Below are 20,104 nucleotides of genomic sequence, written 5' to 3' on the forward strand. Positions count from 1 at the left end.
AAGAAAGAGAGATAGAGAGAGAGCAAAAGAGCAAGAAAGAGACAGAAAGAGAGACAAAGAGAGGTAGAGAGTGAGAAAAGAGGGAGAGAAAGACAGAAAAAAAGAGACACAGGGATTAAGAGAGAGCGAAAAATAACTTCTTATCGGTCAATAAAAGTATTATTGGAGTGTAGCCTGCTGCTAACCCCGGCAAGCACTGCTGGAGCTGCATTAGCATTAGCTGCTAACCATGCTAAGCGCTAGCTCTTTCTCCGTTCAGAGGTGAGTATATCAGACTGTAGTCTGTGTGTTTACTGTGTTAAAACAAAATAGGGTTCCTCAATGTAGCGCTGTCAGGCAGCATTAGCCACTAACCTCTAGCACTAGCATTTATCTGCTAATGCTAATGATGCTGCACCTCAGTGGAATTCTGGAAATTTGTGTAGATTAACATCCAGCGCTCGTTAGACTTTAAAAGATTATTATTATTTTTAAAGAATTGCAGTTTTGTTTACTTAGCTTAGCTTTACCAGTCTTGTCTTCTAATGGCTGAACTAGAAGAAAAACATGGCGACACCCCTGTTCCTTACTAGTGTAGCATTATGTACTTTATAATCCGATGCACCTTATAAATAATATATATATATATATATATATATATATATAAATATATACAAATCCAGTAATAGAGAGAGACTCACTTGTCGACTCGGTCGGTGTTCTGTCTCCAGTGAGTGACGTTCTTCCTCCATCTCACATTCTCCTGACTCCCATACGGACTCCTCTCTACACACAACACAGCTATTACACACACACAGTAACACATACAGTAACACACACACATACAGTAACACACACACACACACACACACAAAAACACACACACACTACACACACACACACACAGACAAACACAGGCAGACAAACACGAACACAGACAAGCACACAGACACAAACACAGAAACAAACACAGACAATCACAGGCAGACAAACAGAGACAAACAGACAAACACAGGCAGACAAACACAAACACAGGCAGACAAACACAAACACAGACAGACAAACAAACACAGACAGACAAACAAACACAGACAGACACAGACAAACAGAGACAAACAGACAAACACAGGCAGACAAACACAAACACAGACAAGCACACAGACACGAACACAGAAACAAACACAGACAAACACAGGCAGACAAACACAAACACAGACAGACACAGGCAGACAAACACAAACACAGACATACAAACAAACAGACAGACAAACAAACACAGACAGACACAGACAAACAGAGACAAACAGACAAACACAGGCAGACAAACACAAACACAGACAGACACAGACAAACAGAGACAAACAGACAAACACAGGCAGACAAACACAGTAAGACAATTACAGATAGACAAACACAGATAGGCACAGACAAAGAAAGACAAACAAACAGACAAACACAGACAGACACAGACAGACAGACAGACAGACACAGATAGACAAACACAGACAGACAAACACAAATAGACAAACACAGACAAGCACACACAGAAACACAGTCAAACACAGACAAGCACACACACAAATACAGACACGGACAAATAGACAAACGCAGACAAAGACAGATGCAGGCAGACTCAGACAGAGACAGACAAACAGACAGACAAACACAAACACAGACAGGTAGTGTTTCTGTGCACAGGTACCTCTGCAGCGGCGGACCATCTCCTGCCGGGCTCCGATGGTGCCGAGTATGGCCTCCTCCAGACGGGCTTTCATATCCTGAGATTTCTTAAAGGTCAGACTGTTGATCCTCTCCAGAGCCTTCTTCCCCTAAACCCCGCCCACCACACAGACACGACCAATCACAACACATTCCTCACTCATAGTCTCATTCATTAATGATCAGTTAAAGGTTTTATTCCATCATTTTTTTATTCATTTTAAAATGTCTAGTTGTGTCTCTAGTATGAATGAACGCCATGGGAGCTGTTTTTTGTGAAAAAAGTGATCAGGTGTTTCTGTTTAGCCCTGCTTTAGATCACTGAATGACTGGTCTCTGAAGAAAGACATGATTTCTGCTCTTGCTCATGAATATATTGCCTCTGATTGGCTAACAGCACTGCAGCAGTGTTAGCGTTAGCGTGATTGTTAGCGGTAGCGTGTGTGTGTGTTAGCGTTAGCGTGATTGTTAGCGGTAGCGTGTGTGTGTTAGCGTTAGCGTGATTGTTAGCGGTAGCGTGTGTGTGTTAGCGGTAGCTTGTGTTGGGGTGTGGTACCTTGTACTCGAAGCAGGAGACGGTGAGGTGCAGCAGGTCCAGCAGGCGGTTGATGTGCAGGACGGAGAGTTCAGAGAGCCAGTGTTCCAGCAGCGCCGCGTCAGCGTTCTTCAGGACCCACAGGACACAAACCAGCAACGTCCTGCTGCACTCCGCCGACAGAGCCCCGCCCTGACGCCCCGCCTGAACACAGGTATTCTATTAATCATATACATTACAGCAGCGTTTTATAACTGGTCTCAGATCAGGACCCACATTTTCTCACGGTCATTAATTCTATAAACTACAGACAACATTTCTCCCAAATTCCAAATAAAAATATTCTCATTTAGAGCATTTATTTACAGAAAATGAGAAATGACTGAAATAACAACAAAGATGCAGAGCTTTCAGACCTCAAATAATGCAAAGAAAACAAGTTCATGGTCATATAAAAAGTATGTATTACATATGTTTTACTGTTTTTCTATTTTATATTTGTTGTTATTTTGAGATTATTTACTAATGTTTTTTTTAATAATAGCCTTTAAGTTTTGTTGCATTTAAATTATGCTACATTTAAATATTTTAAAGTAATTGAGCTGTAATGGAGGTGGGAGGAATAAAGTCAAGTTTCTGAAATGATCCACTTCTACTGCAGTACAGATTTATACTAACATTACTGGCTTTCAGTAGACTAGACTAACATTACTTAACAAGTGTATTTAAAACTCATCCAGTTCAGTAACAGCAACGTTTAGCTCTGTTCTAATACAGCTACACAGATTATATAATCTTCTGTATTTAGTAAAATATCCAGAACAACAGACTTTCCATCTGATAAAAAACTAAAAACACAAAGACAGAGGAGAATTCTGCCCTCAGGGTTTTCTAACAGAAACAGTGAGCAGCAGTTCAGCGCGCTGCCTGTTCACAGCACTACTTAAACGGGAAATAGAAAATAAAAGTTTATCGAATCCTATTGTCCGGCTTATCAAATTTATTGCGATATATAATTTCCTCGATAACCATCGATATCGTTTTATCGCCCAGCACTACGTATAAGATATCTATGGTAATACAGAAAAGGAAAGGAGACGAGGAGTGTTTTTAGAATTGGGATTTTTGTAATAGCGACACCTAGTGTTCAAACTTTAAATCTCACACTATAAAAACCTGCTTAATACCGGCCCAAATTTCTTTTTATTTCTAAAATACCTCGCAGGCCACTCCAAAAAGGAAACTGGCTGTAAATGTCCCGCGGGCCGTAGTTTGGACACCCATGGTATAGATCAGGGGTGTCCAAACTTTTTTTTGTTGGGGCCAGAAGGAGAAATATATTTGAAGTCACGGACCACAGACTCTGTAATAAAACAAATAACGAAATATACCACTTTAAATAATACATTTTCCTGATTTCCATTTACACATCATTTTACTTGATTTACTATCTTTATCTTTGACAGTGTTGTGTAAACTAATATTTTTCAAATTATTTCATGATGTCTCTTAATATTAAACTTAATTACAGCAACGTTTAGACTCTTTGGCCCGTTTTTCTGAGCTAGAAATGCGCACTCTCTCCACTTTTAGACTCTTTGCCCCGTTTTTCTGCGCTAGAAATGCGCACCCTCTCCGCTTTTAGACTCTTTGGCCCGTTTTTCTGCACTAGAAATGCGTACTCTCTCCGCTTTTAGACTCTTTGGCCCGTTTTTCTGCACTAGAAATGTGCACTCTCTCCACTTTTAGACTCTTTGGCCCGTTTTTCTGCACTAGAAATGTGCACCCTCTCCGCTTTTAGACTCTTTGGCCTGTTTTTCTGCACTAGAAATGTGCACTCTCTCCACTTTTAGACTCTTTGGCCCGTTTTTCTGCACTAGAAATGCGCACTCTCTCCGCTTTTAGACTCTTTGGCCCGTTTTTCTGCGCTAGAAATGCGCACTCTCTCCGCTTTTAGACTCTTTGGCCCGTTTTTCTGCGCTAGAAATGCGCACTCTCTCCGCTTTTAGACTCTTTGGCCCGTTTTTCTGCGCTAGAAATGCGCACTCTCTCCGCTTTTAGACTCTTTGGCCCGTTTTTCTGCACTAGAAATGCGCACTCTCTCCGCTTTTAGACTCTTTGCCCCGTTTTTCTGAGCTAGAAATGCGCACTCTCTCCGCTTTTAGACTCTTTTGCCCCGTTTTTCTGAGCTAGAAATGCGCACTCTCTCCGCTTTTAGACTCTTTTGCCCCGTTTTTCTGAGCTAGAAATGCGCACTCTCTCCGCTTTTAGACTCTTTTGCCCCGTTTTTCTGCGCTAGAAATGCTCACCCTCTCCACTTTTATTCTATTTCTAAAATACCTCGCGGGGCGCTCTAAAAAAAGAAAACGGGCCGTAAATGTCCCGCGGGTCGTAGTTTGGACACCCCTGGTATAGACTGTATGCTCACATACTTATTACTGACCTGTACTCAGTGTGTTCTCTGTCCCGACACTTCTGATTTACTTACTGCTTATAAAAACCCTTATGACTCTCTCTCCATCTCTCTTTCATAAGCTCTAAATTTCAGATCTGATTTTACTCTTATCTAAGGCATGTGATCACACTTCGGTCTCATGATATTCTGACATTCAGGCGCAGTGGAGGGCAGGAGATACTTAGTTCTGTTCATATTTAACTTCCAGACTGCAGACTCTTCTGAAATCAAGAGTATTAAAAGAGTTTATCCTGGTTTTGTTGGAGAAACCGTAAGCAATATGTCATTTCATGCTTAACTGCACAAAAAAAAAAGCACAAAACTCTTTTAAATTATTTAAAAGTTCTTACATCACCCTTATCTGCTGACTTGCCACAGACAGTAGGTACAGATCCCTCCCTCAGAAGAAGTCTGCTGGCTAATCAAGCTATGTACTGTCTATCTGTGCTTCTCAACTAACAAACCAAAATGGAAACAGTGTTTCTTCAACTGATCTAGTGGGAGGGGCTCTGGTGGGCGGGGCTCTGGTGGGGGTTGATGGATGGATGTTTTTGTGATGGAAGTGTTTATAGGGGCAGTCAAGAAATACAAAAACACGCAAAAAGTGTGATTAGCTTAAAACATCTTTAAAAAGAGCTTTCAGAACTGTGCTGCAAACTGATAACACAATATTCTCATGTGTATTTATTAAAAAAAAAAGCTAAAAGCTACACTTTAGTTTTGTGTTAAATCTTTATAGTTACATTACTCAATTTGTGCTAATATGTTGTTATTTTTACACAAGTATTACTATTTTAAACCAATTCAGAGTCTTGGAAAGTTACTGTCTAAGAAACAGACAAATGTTTATAGACGTTTTTGCTTTTACGGAATGTATTATGTTATTAATCCAAAATAAACTTTAAATGCATTTATTTGAAGTAGTATACAGCTCTGAAAAAAATGAAGAGAACACCTCAGTTGTTTTATTCTATAAACTACAGACAACATTTCTCCCAAATTCCAAATAAAAATATTCTCATTTAGAGCATTTATTTACAGAAAATGAGAAATGTCTGAAATAACAAAATAAAAGATGCAGAGCTTTCAGACCTCAAATAATACAAAGAAAACAAGTTTTAATATTTCAGAAATCAATATTTGGTGGAATAATCCTGGTTGGTTTTTAATCACAGTTTTCATGCATCTTGTCATCATGTTCTCCTCCACCAGTCTTACACACTGCTTTTGGATAACTTTATGCTGCTTTACTCCTGGTGCAAAAATTCAAGCAGTTCAGTTTGGTGGGTTTATATACATATGTAATGTATTAAACTTTCTCAACCCTGCCAACACACACACACACACACTCACAGAGAGATAACATGCACACATGACCCTCATTTCCCACCACATGCAGGTAATTAATGCTGAGAGTAACGGTACTGAGGGCTGAGCGCCCCCTAGTGGAGACCCATCACCCTCTCACTGATCCGGAACAGCAGATCTCAGGAATACACCACCACCGCACTCTAGTGGCGAATCTGGGAACTACAGCTACGAACTTATTTTATCGTAGTATTTCAGTATAGATCTGATGATATATTTAGGATATATTAAATCAGTATATATTATCTACAGATGTGTGTGTGTGAGTATATATTATTGAAGTATTTCAGTATAGATCTGATGATATGTTTAGGATATATTAAATCAGTATATATTATCTTATCTATATATATATTAAATATATATTGTGTGTGTGTACTCGTGTTTCTCACCACAGACGGCAGGGCGAACGGGCTGGCTTTGGAATGGGGCAGCGGTGAGCCGGCTATCGCCATGGCAACAGACGGGTTGATGGTGTTGCCGTCTGGGTCGCTGTCGTCGATGAGCGCAGAGGCGTGTCTTACCCGCTGGGGGGAGGAGTCTGCGAGCGGAGTAAACAATAAACAATAGAAAGGATATAAATATAAACGATAGTAAGAGAGGAACAGGAAGAACCTGACCTTTAGAACACAGAAACAGGAAACAGCTGGATAATCCGCTGCAGACCATACAGAGAATAATATACAGCACTAAAAATAGTGGTGTCAATCGATTAAAAATATTAATCGTAATTAATCACACCTCCTCTTCTAGTTCTTATTTGTTTAAAAACTAGAGAGAGAGAAAGAGAGAAAGAGCGAGAGCAGAGAAACCAGAGCCCCACACTGCACTAAACCATCCTACATATATCACTATATACATTAAATTATTAATTTTTCCCACATATTGTAATTTACCCATTATCTTTCATTTTAGTTATAATTAATTATTATTTTGTATTTGTTGAATTGTTGAATTGTTTAGCAACAGTTATATGCAATTCATGCCAATAAAGCTATTTGAATTAAAATTTGAGAGAGAGAGAGAGATAGAGAGAGAGAGAGAAAGAAAGAGATGGAGAGAGTGAGTGAAAGAGATGGAGAGAGTGAGTGAAAGAGAGAGAGAGAGAAAGAGATAGAGAGAGTGAGTGAAAGAGATGGAGAGAGTGAGTGAAAGAGAGAGAGAGAGAGAGAAAGAGATAGAGAGAGTGAGTGAAAGAGATGGAGAGAGAGAGATAGAGAGAGTGAGTGAAAGAGAGAGAGAGATGGAGAGAGAGAGAGAGTGAGTGCAAGAGAAAGAGTGAGAAAGAGATGGAGAGAGAGAGTGAAAGAGAGAGAGAGAGAAAGAGATAGAGAGAGTGAGTGAAAGAGATGGAGAGAGAGAGATAGAGAGAGTGAGTGAAAGAGAGAGAGAGATGGAGAGAGAGAGATAGAGAGAGTGAGTGAAAGAGTGTGATTGAAAGAGACAGAGAGAGATGAAGAGTGAGAGAGAGACAGAGATATGGAGAGAGTGAAGGAGAGAGAGTAAGATGGAGAGAGAGAAAAAGAGAGATATGGAGAGAGTGAAGGAAAGAGAAAATAAGATAGAGAGAGCGAGACAGAGATTGAGAGAGAGAGAGAGAGAGACACACAGAGAGAGAGAGACAGAGAGAGAGCAAGAGAGGAAGAGACAAAGGTGTTGAAGTTATTTATGAAATTTAATCCACATTTCTGTATAGAGATGGACAATATATTGATATAATAAAATTACTGATGTCATTTGATTAAAAACATAAATCAGATTAAATCACAACAAAATTTGATCTCATTATTTCACTAATTTTAACAATATACCGTATTTTTCGGGCTATAAGGCGCACTTAAAATACTTATTTTTTCCCAAAAATCGTCATTGCGCCTTATAATGCAGTGCGCCTTGTGTATGGATTTTGCTTGTGTTTACTGACCTCGATTTTTATGTGGTACACGGCGCTCTGTTGTGCAGAATTCCTCACCCACGCCAGAAAAAGATCCCCCTCTTGGGCTAGCGCGCGGTTACCTTTGACTGCCGTACTGCCTCTCGGCTGTGGCTCAGGGTAGCTAGTTTCCACTGTAGCTCCGTGGCCAGAACAAGGTGCCGGTAAACTTTCCTTTCCACCCGTTCTGGGGTAATAGCACAAACTGTTTCTTTTTAGCGCCCACTTCTAAGTAAAGTTAACCTCTTAACACGCGCTGGCCCACCGGCGGGCCAGAAATATTTAATATTTCATAACTGGCTGTGTTTCTGAATAGTTATGAACAGTTACAGGTTCAATATAGACACCCAATATACCATTTTAAAGCTTAGAATCTCTGCTTTTGAGCTATTTAGCCTATTTAGCGGAATATCCTTTCAGAAAATAAACATTTAGGGCGAAATATGCCTTGGTTATGATTTTAATAATTCATAACTCTCATATTTGCGTTTATCGTTCGTCCATATTTCATCGAATGCGGTCATGTCATACACCATTCGAACTGTCTGGCTCTCCGGATTCCAGAACTGTGCTTTTACTGTAGGATGTATGTTTCATGAATTAGAGCTGCGTCAGAGCGCATGTTTCCAGTAATAAAAGGCTCTCCTTTTGTCCTGGGGTAACCTCCGGTCACTGCCGCCACCCCCCGAACACACACCCGCGCTCAGCCACAGGTCCTACCTTCAAAACGCGTCCAGACTAAAGAGAATCCATCAATCCAGTCTCCTGTAATCCACAGTTATATCCAAACAGCGCTGGAAATCACTTCATCCAGAAATGAAACTTATCCAATCTTTATCTCTGTTTTAAAACCGTTTTATTCACCGAATTCGGCACAACACGCTATTATAGTCAGAAGCCTCGCGGAGTAATACGTACTTGCTGTGCTTCAACATAATATTATGGTCTGTCGGAGCGTTGCGGCTACCGTTGTCAGGAGCGTCGCGGAGTAATACGTACTTGCTGTGCTTCAACATAATATTATGGTCTGTCGGAGCGTTGCGGCTACCGTTGTCAGGAGCGTCGCGGAGTAATACGTACTTACTGTGCTTGTTGATTTATTGCTCAGAGATGTTGTTATTTTTCACAGATATTGTGAAGGATTTATTGCTCAGAGTTATTGTTACTGATATAAATAAAGTTTCATTTAGTGCGCCTTATAATCCAGTGCGCCTTGTGTATGGACTAACACTAAAAATAGACCGTTCACTCATCCTGCGCCTTATAATACGGTGCGCCTTATAGTCCGAAAAATACGGTACTACTGTAAATAAATGCTTCAATGTTTTTAAACGCTATATTTAGTATAAGCAACTTACCAAGACTTTATTTATTATTTTATATGAATTAATACAAATGTAGGGCTGTGCCATATCATATTGTATGCAATAATATCAAATCCTGACACAATAAAAAAACTCTTCTTGAAAGTAGTGAATCTGATTATTTTGCTATATTTACTGCAATTATAATATAAAGTGGTTTTTTTTGCAGATTTCATGCACTAAATATGCTTCACTTTTGGTGTTTTGTGATTGATCTTTTCTGTTACATCACTTTATTTTTAATAATAAAGCTCACCTGTAAAGTCGTGCAGTTGTGCGAGCGTCTCCATGACGACGGGTACGAGGGGCAGGTAGAGCTGGGCGATGTGGGCGCGGACCTGCGGGTCGGTGTAGCGCGGGTCCGAGTCGTGACTGCAGAGCAGCGAGTGAACCGCACTGATTGCCTTCTTATGCAGGAAGAACACCCTGAAGAGAACAGCCAATCACCGATTAATACTCTATTAATCCATATATACATCTATACACCCTGAGGACAAATGTGCATTGTTATACCAATCACCAATAAATACCTTACAAACCTTAAAAAAAAAACAATTTTATAATACCTTTATATTATGTTTTATTTATCCATCCATACAGTGTGTGCATGTGATTATACAGGTGAGTACATGTTCTTGCATGTGTTTGTGCATGTGCTTGCATGTATTTGTGCATGTGCTTGCATGTATTTGTGCATGTGCTTGCATGTGTTTGTGCATGTGCTTATGTGTGTATCAGCATGTGCTTGCATGTGTTTGTGCATGCATGTGTTTGTGCGTGTGCATGCATGTGTTTGTGCGTGTGATTGCATGTGTTTGTGCGTGTGATTGCATGTATTTGTGCATGTGCTTGCATGTGTTTGTGCATGTGCTTATGTGTGTATCAGCATGTGCTTGCATGTGTTTGTGCATGCATGTGTTTGTGCGTGTGCATGCATGTGTTTGTGCGTGTGCATGCATGTGTTTGTGCATGCATGTGTTTGTGCATGTGATTGCATGTGTTTGTGCATGCATGTGTTTGTGCGTGTGCATGCATGTGTTTGTGCGTGTGCATGCATGTGTTTGTGCATGCATGTGTTTGTGCATGTGATTGCATGTGTTTGTGCATGTGCTTTCTTGTGTTTGTGCATGTTCTTGCATGTGTTTGTGCATGTGCTTACGTTTGTTTTAGCATGTACTTGCATGTGTTTGTGCATGTGCTTACGTGTGTATCAGCATGTGATTGCATGTGTTTGTGCGTGTGCTTGCATGTGTTTGTGCATGTGCTTACGTTTGTTTTAGCATGTACTTGCATGTGTTTGTGCAATTGCTTGCATGTGTTTGTGCATGTGCTTGCATGTGTTTGTGCATGTGCTTGCATGTGTTTTATGCATGTGCTTGCATGTGTTTTATGCATGTGCTTGCATGTGTTTTATGCATGTGCTTGCATGTGTTTTATGCATGTGCTTGCATGTGTTTGTGCATGTGCTTATGCGTGTATCAGCATGTTCTTGCATGTGTTTGTGCGTGTACTTGCGTGCGTGTACTTGCTTGTTTGTACATGTACTTGCATGTGTTTGTGCATGTTCTTGCATGCATTTGCGAGCTTGTGTTAGCTTGCGTGTGTTTGTGCGTGTGCCTGCGTGTCCGGGTGTGTGTCTCACCCCTCTCCGTCAGGCTCCAGGATGAGGGCGAGCTCTGAGAGCAGAAGGCCGGACAGGAAGTGCTGCTGACGGAAAGGAACGGAGAGCTCGAACATGCTGACCACACCCTGATCCTGCATCAGACAGGAGAACGCAGAACTCTAGAACCGAGACAGAGAACCCACACACTGCTGTTAGAACTTTACAAAATAAAATATCATTGCTGTTCCCGTAAATGAGCTGCTGGAGCTCCTTCACAGCGTCAACCAGCAGCTCAGTTTCCTCTGCTGAGAAGAGTTTGTTGAACACGTCCAGGTAGCTGCACCGTTACAATAGCAATCCACCAAAGTCAGAGCTCACCTGACTCTTCTTAAAGGGAATGATGCGTAACAGAGAGGCACTCTGATTGATAAAGTTTATTTCACTTTATGCCCAAAATGAACTGGAATCAACCACACCCATGATCAATTAAGAGAATTAGTACATGCCTTTTGTGCATTGCGTTTTGAGCCGTGCAAGGTGTACTTTTCCTGTCGTTACGATAGCAAAGACACACTGACCTGCCCAAAATCAAGCTGCACAGTGCTAGTGCTAGTCTTGTGTTTTTTTTTTCCAGTAAAACGTGAGTAGCAGTTACCTGTGCAGGTAAAAGGTGGAGGGGTGGAGCTGTGGGCGTACCTGAGAGGTGGTGGAGGAGGTGGAGGGTGAGGGGGAGGCGGGGGGGCTGAGGGTGGAGCAGGGCAGGTTGAGGGTGACGTAGTGCTCATGGCTGCAGACGATCCGGATAAAGTCCATCCTCAGCGCCGTCAGAGAGCTGGGGTTCTGAGCCGTGTGCAGCTTATTGGAGATCTGAACACACACACACACACACACACACACACACAATATAAAAATAGTAACTTAAATATATAAAAACAAAAAATAATGGATCATAAATCTCAAAACCATCTTGAGACCCAGCGTCCTCATAAGAGGACATTACATTTCTGCTTCTCTAAACCAGGGATGTCCAAACTACGGCCCGCGGGCCATTTGCGGCCCGTTTCCTTTTATGGAGTGGCCCGCGAGGTATTTTAGAAATAGAATGAAAGTTGGCCCGCTGTTAAGCAGGTTTTTATAATGTGAGATTCAAAGTTTGAACGCTAGGTGTCAGAAACGGGCCAAAGAGTCTAAAAGCGGAGAGAGTGCGCATTTCTAGCGCAGAAAAACGGGCCAAAGAGTCTAAAAGCGGAGAGAGTGCGCATTTCTAGCACAGAAAAACGGGCCAAAGAGTCTAAAAGCGGAGAGGGTGCGCATTTCTAGCGCAGAAAAACGGGGCAAAGAGTCTAAAAGCGGAGAGGGTGCGCATTTCTAGCGCAGAAAAACGGGCCAAAGAGTCTAAAAGCGGAGAGGGTGCGCATTTCTAGCGCAGAAAAACGGGGCAAAGAGTCTAAAAGCGGAGAGGGTGCGCATTTCTAGCGCAGAAAAACGGGCCAAAGAGTCTAAAAGCGGAGAGGGTGCGCATTTCTAGCGCAGAAAAACGGGCCAAAGAGTCTAAAAGCAGAGAGGGTGCGCATTTCTAGCGCAGAAAAACGGGGCAAAGAGTCTAAAAGTTGCCGTAATTAAGGAGTTTTATATTAAGAGACATCATGAAATTAAACATCAATTTGAAAAATCTTAGTTTACACAACCCTGTCAAAGATAAAGATAGTAAGTCAAGTAAAATGGTGTGTAAATGAAATAATCAGGAAAATGTATTATTTAAAGTGGTATATTTCATTATTTGTTTTATTACAGAGTCTGTGGCCCCTGACTTCAAATATATTTCTCCTTCTGGCCCCCACCAAAAAAAGTTTGGACACCCCTGCTATACACCATTATACTTCATTTTTTAAAAGGTTGACCCTTTAGCTTCATATGGAGACACCGCCTGTACTATCTAGTGGTCACATGACAACATTATAGTTAAGTGATTGAAAACAAGATGGCGGGAATCCCAGTCAAAAGTTTCTACAGCCAGTCCAGACAGACACATGCAACAGGTAAAACAATCTCATAGAATGTAATATATTATATTTTAAATTATGTTATCTACTTTCTGTTCAAAGCTAAAATGTATTTTTTTTTACTAATTGGGTCCTGCTGATTCCAAATCCCAAGCTACAGCTGTATTTTAGCAAACTTATACACTGTGATATATCTGTTTTATTGTTCTTTTATATCTGCATTGTTCATTGTAATCTTCATGTTGTTTTTAGGTAGACAATTTCAAGATCTGTCCAGAGATAAAAACGGATGAAAAATAGCCTTTAGGCTAATTCTGGTGCATTTACAGTAATGTTAAGTAATGTTAAATAAATAAAATAAATGGCAAGGATATATTTTAAAATGTTAATATTAGCAAATATTTATTTTTTTTGTTGCAAAAATTACTTCCTATACAAAATCAAAGTTTAAATTTTATACTCGTTAGGTTCTCCTGAATAGATGGAAGAATATTAAAATGCACACCAAGCTAAAATCTGGGTCTCAGGAGGATATATGAATGTATTAATAAGTAAATGAAGGTTTAGGAGGATCTAGTTAAAGTCTGATTGAGATGCTGTGGATGATCGTAAACAGTTTTAGATGTTTATGCTGGAAAATCCTCCAGTGTATCTGAATTAAAACTGTAATTCTGTAAAGAAGAGTGGAACTAAACTCCTCCACAGATATGAGAAACACTCGCTATCAGTTATCAGTAAAGATTGATTACAGAGTGGAACAACAAGTTATTAGAATTAGAGGTTAAATACCTTTTTCACAGAGTTAGATTAGTTTAGATTGACTTTTTTCCCTTTAATAAATAAAATTATCCTGAAACAAAAAAATATTTTTTTATTTACTCAGGTTATATTTGTCTGATAATAAAGTTTTTTTAATAATTAGAAAAAAATCAGCATAACAAAAAAGCAAAAACTAATATAAATAACATAAAATAATATAAAACGTTATTCTGATGTTAGAGAGAGATTACCTGTTTATAATAGGTGCGGACGAGGTTAAACACAAAGCCTCGGTCCATCAGAGACAACAGATCATTCAGGAAAAACGCCAAACTGCTGTTCAATCTCTCCACCAGCTCCACATCCTGTAATACACACACACACACACTTAGGCACTTAAAGCTCCACTAGGTAGGATTGAGATTTTGTGCTCGTGGGCTCCCCCTACAGTTGCAGACTGTAATAAATGTTTCAGGCAGATTTCAGTTTCTCTTTCTCGTTTTCTGGCTTTCACAGACATATTCGGTCTCTTTCCAGCTTCTGCCAGAGTGTCTGTATGTTAGTTTGTAAAGAATGAACCAGTAGTCCTTGTAGAACTGTTAGAACTAAAGGTCGGAAAGCAGGTCGCAGTTCTCGCAAGCGTTGGTCGCGGCCGCCTCGGAAAACTTACAGAGTCTGGTTTGAGCTCAGAGGAGCTCCGGCACAGACACGAGAGCACCGCTATTCCTCCTATTACACCTCAATGCAGCGCTGCAGTGAGTTTCAAGCTGTAATTTTACTAATTTAGAAATATCAAAAATCAAGGAAATCCTACCTAGTGTGCCGTTAAAGTATAAATCCGGTGTGAAATGGACTTGAATTTTAGTAAAACAAGATAACAAGTATGAAGTCTTGTCCAATATCTCACTTAGTGCTGTGCGATATGGTGATAAATATCGTGGGGACGATAAAAAAGTGTTTATCGTGCTACTTACCTTCTATCATCTCTATCATTTCTACAGTAATTTCATCAATTATTCATGCAAATATATATAGTAGGCTACAATGAAATAAACTCGGTTTATATAAGTGATAATAAAGTAAGCTTCATAATGTGGTTTTGTGACGTGACGCTGCTTTACGTTATTTGAGGGTCACGCGGGGACACGCCGGTTTGCGACATGCTTTACGTTATTAAACTCATAAGAGCTGAACAATGGAGACGCATTGTTCTTTTAAAAATCAGCTACTGCATCTACCTCATCTGTTGTCATTTGATACATATAAACTGCTGCACTAAAAAGTAGTAATTCTCATTTGTGAAAGTTTGGTTTAATGTCACTTTGAAATAAAGTTGGAAAAAAGTAAGTAATGATATTATTTTATCATATTTTTCGAAGAATAACTGAAAACAAACTTAAATGTGGTATATCATGATATATATCGTTATCATGATATTAAAAAATGTTGTATCGTGATAAATGATTTTTCCCATATCGCCCAGCACTAATCTCACCCCAGCGCCTTTCTAAAAACCCAAGGACGCTTTACAATTGACTTTTTTTTTTTTTTCCCCCCACGCAACCATTCATACTCAGCACTTATCCACACATCCACCGGTGAGAAGCAGCAGCCAATAGCGCACAGCGTACTCTCAACCGGAAACAACCACGTCCACCTGAAGGACTGTATAGAGCACTACAGTATTTATCCAGCACAGAGCGCCAATCCATATCTGAGCACAGTCATACACACACATATATATATATATATATCTTTTTTTTTTATTCACACACACAATCATAAAACATCCATATACAAATATAAAAGAGTATTAGATATTTCTGAGTGGAGGTCTTGTGATTCCTAGGAAGCCAATCAATCATTATCATTTGCTGTGGGCCTGCCCAAATATAAAGACCTTCTGGAGTGAGATCTATACAGAACTTATTGGGAACAAAACTTACTTTTTTGGGGGTTTTACATTCAACCTCAGAAAGAATTCAAACAAAGTATTTATTTGGTAAACTCAGTGTAGAGGAAAGCAATCACAAAAAATGGCTTAGGCCTGAAACACCATCAGTTGGCAGGGGCGTCGCCTGGCCTGGGCTTCCGGGGCTTTAGGCCCGAATGATTATCCAGTAGCCCCGAATCGTTTCACTCAGCTCAGCTGTATTATTACTGAGGAGACAGGCCACTGAGCGCTGTGTGAATGGAAAATCTCTTAACGCCAAACACAGAGGCAGTTCAAGGATAAAGTTACGCCTTTCAGGAGAAACAGCCAATCAGCTTGCTGGTTTTGCGGGGCGCGGTGGGCTAGCTGCCTCGCTGGAGAGGGTTTTTGAGTTCTTCCACCGGGTTTCAGCACTGATGTTAAAACTAATCTGGGTATACTGCGATTTTTCTAAAAGAAAGGTAACGGTAGGCTAACCATGCAAACTGTGATTAGGGGTGGGCGATATGTCCCTAAAATAATATCACGATATTTCATGGTATTTATAACGATAACGATACTCTTGGCGATATGACAAAAAACTTTATAAAAAACTATTTTAAAAATACAATATACACTGCAAGAAAATAAAAAAAATATTTTATTATTACATACAATATAATACTACACACTCCTGGGTGAGATATTAAAAAATACAAGAATTTTATCAGATTTGTAATAGAAGTCAATGATTGAGAATTAATAGTCATGATACTCATAATAATAATAATACACTCCAAATATCTCCATATATCCAGGATTAACGTAAAATAAATGATACTGGACAGATATAATCTGTCTCTAGTAGATATATAATGGGAAATAGGGTGGGTGATACGACACGATATTTTAAGGTATGATATCTTTCACGATATTTAAAATTTTGACGATATTAACGTGTACGATATGATATGGCACACACCTATTTATACAGATTAAACTCACCGTGTGCTAAATAAATTAAAGCCTGTGACTATAGCCAGTTAGCTTTAGAATTAGCTAGCTTAGGTAGAAAAAAAAACTAACGTTACATATATAATGCAATGTAACTTGCCCTGATGTACCTTATCAGCCAATAACTACTTCATTTTTAAATAGTTTTTATTAATTTAGGATTGCAGGATTACTGTAGATCAGCTATAATAAACGGAAATGAACTAAGCTAATCAGTTACGTAGAATCTGGATGTTGTGGATATTCAGAATTTAGTACTATACTTGGTTTAAATGAGTTTATTAATCCTGGTTCCAACTGATCCAACTGATCAGCTAATAAACTACAAATTATAGTGTTAAACATTATACAGTAATATGAAAAAGTTTGGGCACTCCAATTAATCTTAATCATTTTAGTTGTAAATATTTGGGTGTTTGAAACAGCCATTTCAGTTTAATATATCTAATAACTGATGGACACAGTAATATTTCAGGATTGAAATGAGGTTTATTGTACTAACAGAAAATGTGCTTTTGCACACCTCAGGCGACTCTGTTTGTGGCGTGTTTGCAGAAATGGCTTCTTTCTCATCACTCTCCCATACAGTTTCTCCTTGTACAAAGTGTGCAGTATTGTTGAGCGATGCACAGTGACACCATCTGCAGCAAGATGATGCTGCAGCTCTTTGGAGGTGGTCTGTGGATTGTCCTTGACTGTTCTCACCATTCTTCTTCTCTGCCTTTCTGATATTTTTCTTGGCCTGCCACTTCTGGGCTTAACAAGGACTGTCCCTGTGCTCTTCCATTTCCTCACTATGTTCCTCACAGTGGAAACTGACAGGTTAAATCTCTGAGACAACTTTTTGTATCCTTCCCCTGAACAACTATGTTGAACAATCTTTGTTTTTAGATCATTTGAGAGTTTTGTTTTGATGAGCCCATGATGCCACTCTTCAGAGGAGATTCAAATAGGAGAACAACTTGCGATTGGCCACCTTAAATACCTTTTCTCATGATTGGATACACCTGGCTATGAAGCTCAAAGCTCAATGAGGTTACCAAACCAATTTTGTCCTTCAGTGAGTCAGTAAAAAGTAGTTAGGAGTATTCAAATCAATAAAATGATAAGGGTGCCCATACTTTTCCAGATGTTTTTATGGTTTATTTAGTTGAGTTTTTATTGCGCATAACCTTTGGAATGAGAAAATACCTTTGTTTTAGATGAATTTCTATAAAATTAGACACTTTAATGCTCTAAAATGTAGTTGTGGCGCCCCCTACTGGTCAGTGGTGAACTGCAGTTACTGGATCGGGTCCTGATGCTGATCTGAGGGTGTAAGATCCGGTACCTTTTGGTATCTGCTGGCGATGTCTGCGCTGATGGCGCAGACCAGAGCGGCGATATCGTCCACGAACCGGTCGGGGAACCGCTGCCGCCTCGGGACGTCCAGTCGGGAGGTGAGGAACAGGTGGTGGGCCATGCTCTTCACCTGAGACAGGTACAGATATAAAACACATCATCATACAGATACAGTGAAACGTTTATGTGCTCATAGACCACTGAAGTTGTGCGTCTTTCTGTATTCCTCGTACGGCGTCCGTGTCTAAGCGTTTTTTCTCTGTTAGAAAAATGAATGGGGTTTTTAAAAACCCGCCTCCTTCACATTCTGAGGTAAATAAATCTGTTCAGAGCCCTGTACGTTTTATTCTGTGTACATTTTACTCCTGAACATCACTGGATCCTCTGAATTATGAGATCGTTTAAGAGTCGTAATGAGAAAAATGCTAACTTTAAGCTAATGCTACAGCGCAGCTGCAGAGATCAGCAGGGGACTCTTTTTGGTGCAACACCAGAAAACTCCGGCCTTTTGTTTACAGAATATTAAACCCAGCTGTTTTACGGTCCTTATTATACAGTGAAATAAATTAGAGATGTTTGGTGTTTCTAGCTCGTAGTTTTAGTACATTAAGCCACGTTAAGATTTGTCCTTATAATGGGTTTCAGTGAAAAAATAAACACACATTAAGCATTTTAAAATTAAGTGTTTTAGATTCTGTGGTTTCTCAGTTAGCTGGGTTAGCTTTGTGGTTTTGGAGTCAACACTGTAATGCTAGTTTTTAGAGCTTTAGAGCTTTTAGGGATTCTTCCATTTGAAATATAAAACAGGAGTAAAAATCGTGGTGTTGGTGCGGTGTGGTGTTAAAGTGATTACCATCAGCTGGAAGAAGAACCAGGCCTGCTGCAGCGCCGCCTCCCTCACCGTACTGGTGCTCACCACCCACTGCAGCGCCAGCTCCTCATGCAGCAGCTGCGCACACAGTATATCTATCACCACATACACACTATACACAATATATACACTCTACACATTCACACACACACACACGCCAGATATACCTACTATATACACCATATACAGCTCTGAAAAAAAGAAGAGATCACTTCAGTTTCTGAATCAGTTTCTCTGATTTTGCTATTTATAGGTTTATGTTTGAGTAAAATGAACATTGTTGTTTTATTCTATAAACTACAGACAACTTTTCTCCCAAATTCCAAATAAAAATATTCTCATTTAGAGCATTTATTTACAGAAAATGAGAAATATGAGTTTAGAAATCAATATTTGGTGGAATAACCCTGATTTTTTTAATCACAGTTTTTTTTTCATGCATCTTGGCATCGTGTTCTCCTCCACCAGTCTTACACACTGCTTTTGGATAACTTTATGCTGCTTTACTCCTGGTGTAAAAATTCAAGCAGTTCAGTTTGGTGGTTTGATGGTTTGTGATCATCCATCTTCCTCTTGATTATATTCCAGAGGTTTTCAATTTGGTAAAATCAAAGAAACTCATCATTTTTAAGTAAAACCTTATTTTTTTACAGAGCTGTATATATATATATACACTCACACAGATGCTGTGACCAGAAACAATGTGAAATTAAAGAGAGCGATGAAGATGATAATGATGATGATGATGGAGTGAGGTGGCGCAGTGTGTGTTGTACCTTCCTGGCGATGTGTCTGGTTGGTGGAGAGAGGAAGGAGGCGGTCTCGATGAAGGCTGACATGCGGTTAGCACTCCGATCATTGGCCAGCTGCAGCGGCCATGAGGACGAAGATGAGTGAGGATGAGGATGATGATGAGAGAGAAAATGTAAAATTGAGGAAGCATGCTCTGATAAAATAAAGGAAATCAGAACCTCTGGAAAACAAACTGCAAAGAAATGAAAACTGGAGGAAAATGATATTAAAATAAAAGAAGGATGGGGTTAAAAGAGTGACTGATCTAACGGAGATCAGATCTTCACTCTGGGCCTCCTGATTCAGCGTAAATCAGTGTTTTACTGAAGGAAAGATCATGCGGATGATCCTCGCCTACAGTAACGAGTTTAAACCGGTCGTATGATTTTTATAAGCAGCTGAAATGCAGGAAAAGCTGTGGAAGCTGAAGGAACGAAAGAACGAAGCTGAGAGAAA

At 39.8% G+C, this 20,104-nt stretch overlaps 1 protein-coding gene across 10 annotated transcripts in view; it reads right to left on the reverse strand.

Moving 5' to 3' along the window:
* Positions 1–20,104, reverse strand: part of LOC103030631 (dedicator of cytokinesis protein 7-like) — a 108,275-nt gene that overhangs the window by 29,731 nt on the left and 58,440 nt on the right. For 9 of the 10 annotated variants that reach the window (XR_007438133.1, XR_007438136.1, XR_007438131.1 and 6 more), the window contains 11 exons: positions 19,633–19,722; positions 18,839–18,934; positions 17,975–18,115; positions 13,970–14,083; positions 11,653–11,823; positions 10,996–11,135; positions 9,610–9,779; positions 6,449–6,597; positions 2,255–2,437; positions 1,682–1,808; positions 681–765 (listed from right to left, as the gene is read on the reverse strand). Coding sequence is in view for 4 of the 10 variants with exons in the window: in XM_049475630.1 (XP_049331587.1) it covers positions 681–765; positions 1,682–1,808; positions 2,255–2,437; positions 6,449–6,597; positions 9,610–9,779; positions 10,996–11,135; positions 11,653–11,823; positions 13,970–14,083; positions 17,975–18,115; positions 18,839–18,934; positions 19,633–19,722 (1,466 nt within the window). In the remaining 6 variants the exon portion in view is untranslated. The remainder of the gene's footprint in view (positions 1–680; positions 766–1,681; positions 1,809–2,254; positions 2,438–6,448; positions 6,598–9,609; positions 9,780–10,995; positions 11,136–11,652; positions 11,824–13,969; positions 14,084–17,974; positions 18,116–18,838; positions 18,935–19,632; positions 19,723–20,104) is intronic. The other variant, XM_049475631.1, reaches the window with a different exon arrangement.

Source organism: Astyanax mexicanus, chromosome 3 (assembly GCF_023375975.1).
Source record: "Astyanax mexicanus isolate ESR-SI-001 chromosome 3, AstMex3_surface, whole genome shotgun sequence".
Lineage (NCBI taxonomy): Eukaryota > Metazoa > Chordata > Actinopteri > Characiformes > Acestrorhamphidae > Astyanax > Astyanax mexicanus.